The sequence below is a fragment of the Mercenaria mercenaria genome, chromosome 11, assembly GCF_021730395.1.
Source record: "Mercenaria mercenaria strain notata chromosome 11, MADL_Memer_1, whole genome shotgun sequence".
Taxonomy (NCBI): Eukaryota; Metazoa; Mollusca; class Bivalvia; order Venerida; family Veneridae; genus Mercenaria; species Mercenaria mercenaria.
The window spans coordinates 75,094,000-75,105,065 of NC_069371.1; the positions used below are offsets into that span (position 1 = coordinate 75,094,000).

At 35.2% G+C, this 11,066-nt stretch overlaps 1 protein-coding gene across 3 annotated transcripts in view; it reads left to right on the forward strand.

Annotated features, from left to right (window-relative positions):
• The window catches only part of LOC123532534 (uncharacterized), an 89,587-nt gene extending 78,807 nt beyond the window's left edge, over positions 1-10,780 (forward strand). For all 3 annotated transcript variants that reach the window (XM_053517768.1, XM_045313993.2, XM_045313991.2), the window contains 2 exons: positions 5,287-5,701; positions 6,410-10,780. In XM_053517768.1, coding sequence (XP_053373743.1) covers positions 5,335-5,701; positions 6,410-6,945 — 903 coding nt within the window. In that variant the 5' untranslated portion in view covers positions 5,287-5,334 and the 3' untranslated portion in view covers positions 6,946-10,780. The remainder of the gene's footprint in view (positions 1-5,286; positions 5,702-6,409) is intronic.
• The last annotated feature ends 286 nt before the right edge of the window (positions 10,781-11,066 follow it).

Consider the following 11,066-nt stretch of genomic DNA (forward strand, 5'->3'; position numbering starts at 1 on the left):
TGCATAAACATTCCAATAAACAATAAGATTAAATCCGGTCTCTCTGATCTCCCGCTAAGGCGATTTTGTCACCGCAAATCCCGAGTGATTAAGCAAATCCGACATATTAAAATGACAAAGAATATGATGAAATCGAACAGGAATTTACACGGTTACAATGTTCGGCTTCTTGCCATATATATTTATACCAATACGAAGAGTTGGATTGGGGTATCTTTTCACCTCGAAATTAATGCATGGGAATGGAAATGAAGGCAAACAATTTATTATCTATACCTTGAATAATTCATTTCCCTTTCTTCACTTATATATATATTTTTTTTTCATATTTTTTCGTCTAAACTTTTATTTTTCTGACGCTTTAAACAAAATCTTATAACGCTATCCAATGATTAACGGGGGAGGGGTAAGGTACTGCATATTGAAAGGGAAATAATTCTGTCTTGAATAATTGTGAGTTTTTGTTTTTGCGTACCCGTTTAATACGGGTATGAATCGCTTTGAGTAAAACCTCAAGTTACTTTTTGTGTTTCTACGTTCTGTGCTTCCAGACATTCTACCTCCTACCTTTTAATTCCTATATGATACTAGTAGTGTACTAAAATCTCTTACCAGTTACTTAAATCATCGGCACGTAGCAGCCAAAACTCTAAACTATGTTCACATATATTAGCTGAAAAAAAATCATTATGAACAACTATTCTGGTTTTATTCTCTTTTTATTTGTAATTAATGTAATTGAAGTTATTTCATATGGCATCAGACTTCTTGAATTCTCAATAACCGTTCTCATATTGGCATGATTATAGGATGGACAAACGCATTTTTCCTACTGAGATTCTTCAGTGAAATATAACAGTCCGGAAAAAAATGTTTTAATTTAAAAATTCAGTGTAAGATTGAAATATCTTTCGCGAGTGAACACCAGATGCAATGTTTTTCACGAGTGGCATAGTTTGATATTGTGTTCATGACTGAAAAATGTTTTGATTTTATATGTAAGACAAACTAATTTTCTTTTTATTTATTTTTTTTTTACTAAATTTACCTACTTTATAGTTTCTTACCACCGAAAAATTTATTTGATATATTTCACTCTGACATTTCGGTAATTCATTGAAAAGCAAGTAGTAATAGATTCTTCTTTTGTAGATGTTATAGTTTAATGAACTTTCCGCACTAGGATGGGGGCACTATAATCGGATATTGTATCATAGCTCGGTGTTTTTTCTTAACATATTTGGTGCAGGTAATTCGTATACTCTGAGTACAGGGTGCGGTAACTGAAAGTGTGCAGGTATTTAATACCCACACGCTACTTACCGCACTGTTGGAAAGAAAAGTATGCCAGCTTGTCTGGAACAGTAGACTTATTGATTTTCTGCTCCTCTAGCATTGGTTTATTTTACCTGGGCTTTACACATTTGTAAAGCAAGGATTTTAAGTACTCACTGAACTGCTGTATATTGCAATGTGGAACGCCCACAACTACCATATATGGATGGCTATGATACAAAACAGAAAGAACATTAAAACTCTCGGGTAAACGATTTATACTCGGGGGCTATGCCCCCTCGTACAAATCGTTTACCCTCGAGTTTCAATGCTCTTTCTATTACTTGTCGATGTCGCTGAATTCAAAATTCTCTTCAGTAATGGATTATAAAACCCGCTCTAAACTTAAAGAAAACGGTATTATCGGCACTTGACTGCCATCTGCTTTTCCTTAACATTAACATTAGATTTGAAATTACCTGACAAAGTCCGCAATGACCCAGCTGCAGTTTACTTGGTGATAAAAATTGTCATAAATCGAAATAGCAATAAACAGTATCAGTTGAAAGGGGAACCACCACCAGTAGAAAATTTGTCGACCGGTCAAGCCAGCTGTCCCAATTTTACGACAATATAGTTCATTCTTGCATCACGGATAGCGACAATTATGCAAGCTATAAATGATTTCTTCAATAAAATAAAAAAAAATTACACCTTTATCTTTTACATTTAGCCTGCTGGTGGCAAGTGATACTGCCTTTGCGACCAGTGTAGACCAAGATCAACCTGCACGTCCGTGCAGTGAGAGTCAAGTCAAGTAATATTTATTTATAAAAGATCGGGGATAAATAACACTGGTACATAGTACACAGAAAACACAAGCTCTGAAGAGCTTTTAAAGCCGACTGATCATGGTCTGCACTGTTCGCCATTCAGTCAGTATCTTTTTTGTAAGCACCCCTTCTAACAGTTAATGGTACTGTCCAAATTGAAAGACTGACAAGTTCATTATAGAAATTTAGCAAGGTAAGGGTTAACTACATTTTGTTTCGCCTTATACCGTTTCACATGAACAGGGGATAGTTATTTTAACAAGACATGATTGAATATAGAATGTGACCGCCACAGTTTTGAATAAATTAAAGCAATTTATTACTTTTGATTGATACTACTCTAATTAAATGACCTCAGTGCTCGTCATTTCACCTTGTCGAACTTATTTGACCGCTGGTTCATTGTTGGTCAAAATCAAGCTCGTACTATGACCAACGTCACGAAATCAGACCACTTCGCTTAAGGACCCTTTAAATTGATACTTTTATTTACAAAGACGCCCTTTATTATCTAAAATGACTTTAATCTAGTTTCCGGACACGGGTAGCTATTGACGGAATGTTTATTATCAATTGACCCAATGTTAAGATGACCTGTTCTAAAATAAATAAAGGGTAGAGTGACCAAACACCTATTATCATGATTATCAAATAACTGTAACTGGGCGTTCCAGATCCGGTACTCTTTCTTGGCCGTAGAAAAATTGAGAATAACTATTATAAACGCTGTGGCCTCATAACATAGTTCGATTATTACTGACCTTAGACGAGTTTATTTCGAAAGCGTAATCATTTAATTGGACTTACTTTGTCATGCGTATGTATACAAAATACCATATGTATTAAGTTAGCAAATAAACGGGTAGCGCAGTAGGCAGAGCAGTCACATATTGAATCTAAACAAAGCAGGTTCGAGTCCTTTGCAGAAGTTTTCCTTTTTAACAATTTCAGTTTACATAGCTTCGGGTTTTGGTTTTTTCAAAATTACTTTAATTCATGAGAAGTTTTATCTACTTCTGTTAAAATGCTGACCTAACGCATCCCATCTCTTCTGTACAATATACATAGGCAGATTTTGTTTATCCCCGCCGCAGGCTGTCTGCGTCTGTGCATCCGAAATTGAAAATGCTTATAATTCAAAATGTATTTTAGCTAGAATCACCAAACCTCACATGAATATTTATTAGAGCACGAGCTTTGCTCGTATTTTATATAATCACCTTTGACCTCGTAAGAGCAGAGTTATTCCCCTTGATCTGGTTATATTTAAAATCGGGATTTTTGAACTGCAAACTAAGTAAACCAATTGTATTAATGGATCATTCATGAACAGTAATACAAATAAGACACTGTAGAGCAGGCACATGCAATGTTAATCAGAATTGGCAACCGAAATGCCCCAGGATGTTTCAAAATTCAATCGGACTGTTGGGCCTGTGACGCAGGTGTACCGAAATAATACGCGCGCAGCAAGCCACACTGAAAAAGAGTACAAATCGGGCGAAATCAGTGTACCGTGCGGAATCGGAGTATACAACTGAGCCCACCTGTTCATTCGAAAGAGGACCCAACCGGAAAGGGTATACGATGTAGCCAAATACATGTATATACAATATGTATTTGAATGAAAAGAAATTGAAAATCATAAGTTTGAAAAGTTACGCTTACCGCTGAGTGAATTTTTTTTTTTTAATTAAACGGTAAACATTTAAATTGAACGGAGAGGGTACAGTTGACATTCAAAGTCGGGAAGCAAAATGTATGACCGGTGACAATTTAAATTGTAATTGCATTCTAGCATTTCGGCTAATAGAAAAGATATTCATAACAGCATGGTAGAAATTTAGTAAAAGCTATCTTTTATAAAACTGAGATTATGAAAGAAAAACCAGCATGAAAAATAAATGATCAAAAAGGAAGGAATGCGTGATGGATAATGTTTCTCGGAATCAGAACACTAACTTTTTTGTTGCTTTGTTTCGTAACAACAAAACAGGATAAATTATTATGATTTTCAAAGTGTATGGAATCTCAGATTCCTTGAGAATCATGAAAAGCTATCATTCTAGTTACTGTAGCATTTGTTTCGTCATAAGTTGAAATAAAATCACTAACTCAGAGATGACTATTTATTATTACTGTCTGCAGCAAACCCCCCACCCCCACCGAGGCAAATGATATCCGTGACAATTTGATAGGAGACATGGTGTCTGAAGTCATTTCGTTGGCAGTTGCTCATGTTAGTACTGGCGCAGATTCCAGGAACACTGGTTTGGGTAAATGCCCGCCCGGCTAACATAACTGAATTTAATACTGTACTGTTGATAAATGGCGTTAATTTGTTTTAGTATGATTCGTAGCGTTATATTAATTTATACCTTAGATATGGATAAAATAAAATAATATGGAAGTCTGTTGTACATTGTATTATCTTCTTTTTTTTCAAATGAGTATAAAACATTTTATAGAATACACAATCAATGTGCAGTTTATGCATGCGCAAATAAATCTAAACCTTGGTTAAGAAAATCTGTATTGTGCACTCTGACTCCAGGAATCCACTGACACAGCTGGGAAAACTTACCACAAATGAAACATTATGAACGGTACCTTGCATAAAAATGAAATTTATTTGTTGATGACAATTATCCTGGAAAAAATATGATTACAAAATAACATGAAAAGAATGAAATGAATATAATTAAACCGCAAAATATTTCACTGAAAAAAAGATTCGTTGGAGTAATGAACCCCGGTCGACTACATGACTAGCCACTACGCAACCACTACACCATCCTAAGTAATTATAAAAATAATGGTTCTTACCTAAATAAGGCAAAGCAAATCATGCTGATTTCCTTAATTGGCAGACGACTCTCAAACGTCAAAATCAAACTATAATCGCGGTATTGTTTTTTATTGTTTGTTTTAGGTTTAGCGCCGTTTTTCAACAGTATATAAGTTATGTAACGATGGACTGTTGACCAGTGTTTCTAGATTTTGTACCAGTATTTACCTGTTATTTACAAGTTACTGCCTGCTTCTCCACACGAATCAGGGGTGGAGGACGAATGAATTCAGACACAATCGTCTCTACCCATATTCCGGCAGTTGCTTAATATGTTCCTTTTTAGCAAAATATAGTTTAATTAAAGGAAATGCTCAATTACATTTTCAGAGAGGAGCATGAGTGACAAGCCGGCCCAAACGTCGTAGATAAATTTTAATGATGCACCGTTTCCTTGCACTGGTTCCATGTCTGACGATACTTAGTGCGTGCGCAACATTGACCTTGACATTTGAACAACCGTCATGGCGGAACATGGAAAAATTACGACGCTCAAACTGCACAACATGTAAGGAAAGCCTTGTAATGAATGTCCAAGAAGTGCTACCTAGATTGACACTTATCAAACAACGTATACTAAATGCCATTGGTCGAAATCCGGTGTCACAAAACGATCTATCCAATGATGTGGATAACATTGAAACTAGACACGCCCCGGATGTACCCGATCAACCTATCACACCAAAACCCCAAAGGCGTATAGGATACCGCTTGAATGAGATTATTAGTTATTCTAAACCAGCAAGTAAGTATAAATTAATATAACTCTTCTTAGAAATTTTGGCCAAACAGAAAAAAAATTAAATGAAAATTGTAGAAGTTTGTTGAAATATGCGGAAAATACAAATGTCTACATTCTCATGAACGGACCCAGTCAAACTGAGGCTTCTGTTGTTATACGCCCGTCTCTGAAAGAGCGGGGCGTATTATGTGAACACCCGTGGCGGGCGGCCGGCGTCAAAAAGCATGTCCGCTCTCTATATAAGTCGAACAGTTTTCATCCGATCTTCACCAAACTTTCTGACAATGTTTTTGGGCATAATATCTGGGTCATGTTAGATAACCATCCAAATCGCCCCAGGCACTCTTGGATTATGGCCCTTGAATTAGATCTACTCGAAATCTGCGAAATTAGCCTTGTCCATTCAAACAGTTTTGATCTTATGGTCAATTTCATCCCACATGGAACCTCACAAATACCTTGATTCCTTCTTACTCTTGTTTGGGGTTAACAAGGCGTACAACATCAACATTATTACCTTTATGATACATAACTGAATATTTAGACGGGCGTACTTTGTGACAGTCTGACACTCTTGTTTTGCTTTGTTCTGTTCTTCTGATAAATTTGATTATATTATTCAGTACAGCAATTTATCATATTTTTTCAAAAACAAATACGTATATGCCGATTCCGGAATTTTCAGCGCCTGATTTTTGTTTCGTATTTCAGACAGCGACCATGAAGGGAATGTGTTAGAATTTAGTTTACAGCGCAGTAAACAGTCTGAAAATGCGGAAGCCCTTGGTGCTTCGCTGTTACTCTACGTTGACAGACGACGAAAAATTCGTAAAGGCGGGAAAGGAAAGAAGATTGTTTTGAAAGTGTCACAGTTCAACAGAAACAATAGTACTTGGCAGAATTTGGCCGTGCTACGGACAAGAGTGAAGAAAAGGAGATGGAAACGAATAAGTTTACCGGTGAAAGCTGCACAGCAACTTTTAGACTCCGAACAAGGATCGTTAGATCTTAAAATCTCCTGTATAGGATGTGGTAGATTAGTGGATTTAGTATTAAATAAAAACGCCAATAATGATATTAGTACATTAGGTGCCGACAAAGATGGGCTCGGAATCAATAAACTCAGAAGTGGTAAAAGTTACAGAAAGCGAAGACACAAAAGAAGAAAACATGAAAAACTTCTGAAAAGAAGGCAGAAAAACAGTGGTACACCAATTTTGGTTATAAGCACGCGTGTGGAAGTTTGATGAAGTTTGTTGACGTCACATGTGATGTCATAGCATATGAGATTTAATTTATATAGATTTATGTAATTGTCTTGGTATGCGAGAAGCTAATTAATATGTTATACATGTACGGGTTTGAGATTTTTCTTTTATATATTTCCATTATGTCAGAGTTTACATTACTACAATGCTACCAGTATTTACATTCATACCATAGGATTTTATATTTATGAAATAATATATAGACTAGCATAACCTTGTTTTAACATATCGAAACAATACAGTGAGGTTATACGCTTGCGGAATAACTTCACGCGGGCGTAACCCGAGTGAGCGAGTCGTATTGATGAGATATTTTATAACATGGTTCTGCTAGAGATCTATATATAATTTCGATTCTAATATGTCTTTTATGTAAACAAGTGGGTGAAGTAGGGAAGCACTATTTTATTGCGCATGTATGGCGCCAAATATAGCGGGGCGACATGACGTAAACGCGTCATAGATATCTAATTAGTTATTGTCGCGCCTGATAACCTACACAATGTGTGTGAATTAAATGTAACACCATTCCGTTATATCATTTCACGTAAAGAAGTAGATCAGATAACGTAGCACTGTTTCTCGGCGCCTGCATGGTGCAAAATAATGCGTCGACATGGCGTCAGATTTCTGTGTTGTAACGGAAATGAGCATAACGTTTTCATATAAGTTTAAAGCGGCATTTATATGTAGAAATGACAATTAATATTAAACATTTGCGGAAGCAGAAAGACAACATCAGTTTTTTTTATCGAGATCGAGCCTGTGTCTTGGAAACGAGACCGAAACAAATCATGAAAGAGAGAAGCTGTATCTAAAGAACGACAAAAAAGCTCAGGATAGCACTATGTTATGGGATTGAGATTTAGAAAAAAAGTGATATAATCTCTTTGCTTCCGTAGAAATTACTAAGTCATTTAACAGTTTATAGCAGATGTGCATCACTGCCAAATTACTGTTTTCCTGCAAGTACTCGTACGCGTTCGTGTGCAGTGAAACATTGACAGTGTTTCTTTCTGTCTCATCCGAATTGTTGTGACTGACCATGTGCAATTTCATCTTTCTGGTAGATACTTCTTTCTTGGTTAATATCCCGGTGTTTTTGCTTGCAGTTCAGGTGTAAGTATTGAGACTGTATCATTGTAAGCAAGAACTTCAGGAAAGATAACTAGTCACTTTTCGGGATAACCCTACTACATACTTTGCTATTGGTAAGTTTGAGCGAAGAAACATCAGTATCAAAACCTATTGCCTTTCTTGTATTTTGAATATGTTGATATAGATGATAGAAAATTCTATCCAAATTGTATAGTTACGTATGTTTGCTATCATAGCTAGAATTTGAAATAATTTTAACAGAGTAATTAGAGATTTCATACTTGCACGAGTAAAACTTTCGTGCTGAATTACCTTCTTTATTTCAATAAGCGTCTGAGGTGTCAAAGTTCAGTACATTGCAAGTTATTGACAATAAATCCGATCATGTTCAACTGTACTTGAAAACCCAAAACCTGGAAGTCTCTTAAAACGTGTAGATTTGCCTGAAAATAGCGATCTATTGGACATCTATTACCAGACGCTTATTACGATGTTAAGGATTTTCTGCACGCACGTGTACTCTTACAGGCTCTCTTGATTCATTCTTAGTATAAATGAAACTATACAACGCGAATATGTGCAAATTTATTACCATCAATGTAATAATGTAATATACAAGTGTTTGATTATCGGGTAATTTATTATAATCCCAAAGAATCAAGCAGTTAAACATGAGTTAATAAAAAAGCATGTCGATGAGATAAACCGAAGGAAATTGATATTCAGTCAGAAAATGGAATAGAACTATGTATCTTCCAAAAATTTACCACCCTTTATAAAAATCTTCAAGTAAGCAATGTCTTTAACATCCCACATTTTCTTTGATAAAAAGAATTTTCACTGAACCAGCTTCGAAACCGTATTTTCTGGTCTGGATAGTTTAAGCAGCGTGATAGATTTTGACAGTTGCTGTCCCGTCACGTCCAAATTATTTCTGTTTAGGAAATCCCAAATGAAATCTGTATGGAATGTTTTCTGGTACATGTGCGATGCATTTGTTATGAATAAATCACTGATTATGAATTTATGTTGACGTTAAAGCATGAAATTGACCCTCTGACCTTTTCAAGAGAGTTATTGTTTTTCTATAGCCGCTTCTTATTGCTATCTTCACGTATGTAAACTACATAGTTACTCTTGGAAAAAATATCTATAGCTATAATAATTTGACTGGAGTCGACTACGCTAGCCATGCAGCAGCCATTTTGTTTTAATCAGCATTATTGACTGGATATGGAATATATCCTGTTTGCACGTGATGTCTATTAACCAAAAGAAATACAAGAAACTTGTAGAAGGCGAGAAAGTATGAGGTTATTTAACAGTGTTGAGTACAATACTGAATTGTTTTGGATGAGTAGATAGCAGTTATTACCCATATTTGGACGAGGCGATATGGTTTACTCTAACATGGCTCGAATTGATCTATCTCCAGTTAAACAAATAAGGAGACCAAGCTCTGTATATTCTGCGATAAACAACGGTTGACGCGCGGACCGGTAAGAGAGCATTATGACGTCAATTATGACGTCAAATTGCCGCATGACGTCCGATACATTTCTCCTTGGATAAATGAAGTCTAGCATAATATTTATTAAAATATGTCAATGAGCTTGTCAAAATGAAAACAATCAAGGCCTTCTTATGATTTATCGTCTAATTTACCACGGTTCATTGTTCAGGTGCTTCAGTATTTTACCGCCCTACGCATCTGAACTCTGAACCGTGGTAAATTAGACGATAAACCACTCGAAGGCCTTGATTATTTGTTAAATTACTGCTGTGTACGAGTCCAGTTGAATTCAGTATTGTAGCCAACACTGTTAAATTACCTCTTTATTTCATATCATAATAAAAAGAATTGACAGAAAAATAAATATTCAAACCTTTTTAAATGTCGATTGGAAACATTTCCAAATACTTCACAACAACCATTAGGAGATGATATTCTTCTCTCATAATATGTATGTTAATGTTAGATGTGTGTGTTAGCATGCTCAAAAACATTGAAACCAATTTTTCATCAGTTTTAAGCGAAACCATGTCGGATAGGAAAATTCTAGCTAACACACCTAGATTAAGAAAGTTATCGCAGTTTTTCTGCATTATACAAGGGAAGTAACCCCGAACGACCATTTGCATTAAGGAATCGGAAGAGTTGTCCCGCCCAATACGAAAAAAATGATATTTTGGACAAATATGACCCTTTAGGACGTCGGTTTAGGATATTGTAAAAATATAGTACATAAAAAACATGGATACATTTTAAATTACACAATACTGGATTCTATTGTATCGTCACGAGACAGAAAGGAAAGATTTCAATTGACTGAATTAATATAGGTATGAAATAAAATGTAATATTGTGACATCAGTAAATGATTCATAAACGTTTTAGATATGTTTGATAAATTATCAATTATTAATACGAATGTATTATATAAATGTGGTATAATATATTAGTTGATATAATAAATATATTAATTTTATCCTAATTTTTGTGCATCAGTACCAATGAATTAGGAAATGGTAATATATTCTATAGATACAAGAAGAAAAATACATTGTAAAAATGTACTGAGCGCTCTATTTAAAATATAAAGCAGCGTGTTATGAACACACCTGACCTTTTTGATATCGTTTTACCTCATTTAAATTGTATCCAATATAGCAGTTGACATAGTAACTAAATTTTATGCGAAATTCCTCTAAAGTAGATTTGAAATAAGACCAGTTATAAATATTAAGTATGTATTATTTTTTTTATTTGGCTGTTTTTAATTGGCCTTTGCACTACTGTTTATTGTGGCATGGTACTATTATTTCGAAACGCTGTGTTAAATTAAATCGTGATTAATATAGCTGTGATAAAACATGACTGATAGCAGCGGTAAATCCACTGGCGTCAGACGACCAGAAAGAAAATGCCACTGTACATGTTATACTCTACCCCTAGATAAACTATAAGAACCATGGTCGTGAACGGGAAAATGAAAATGGTC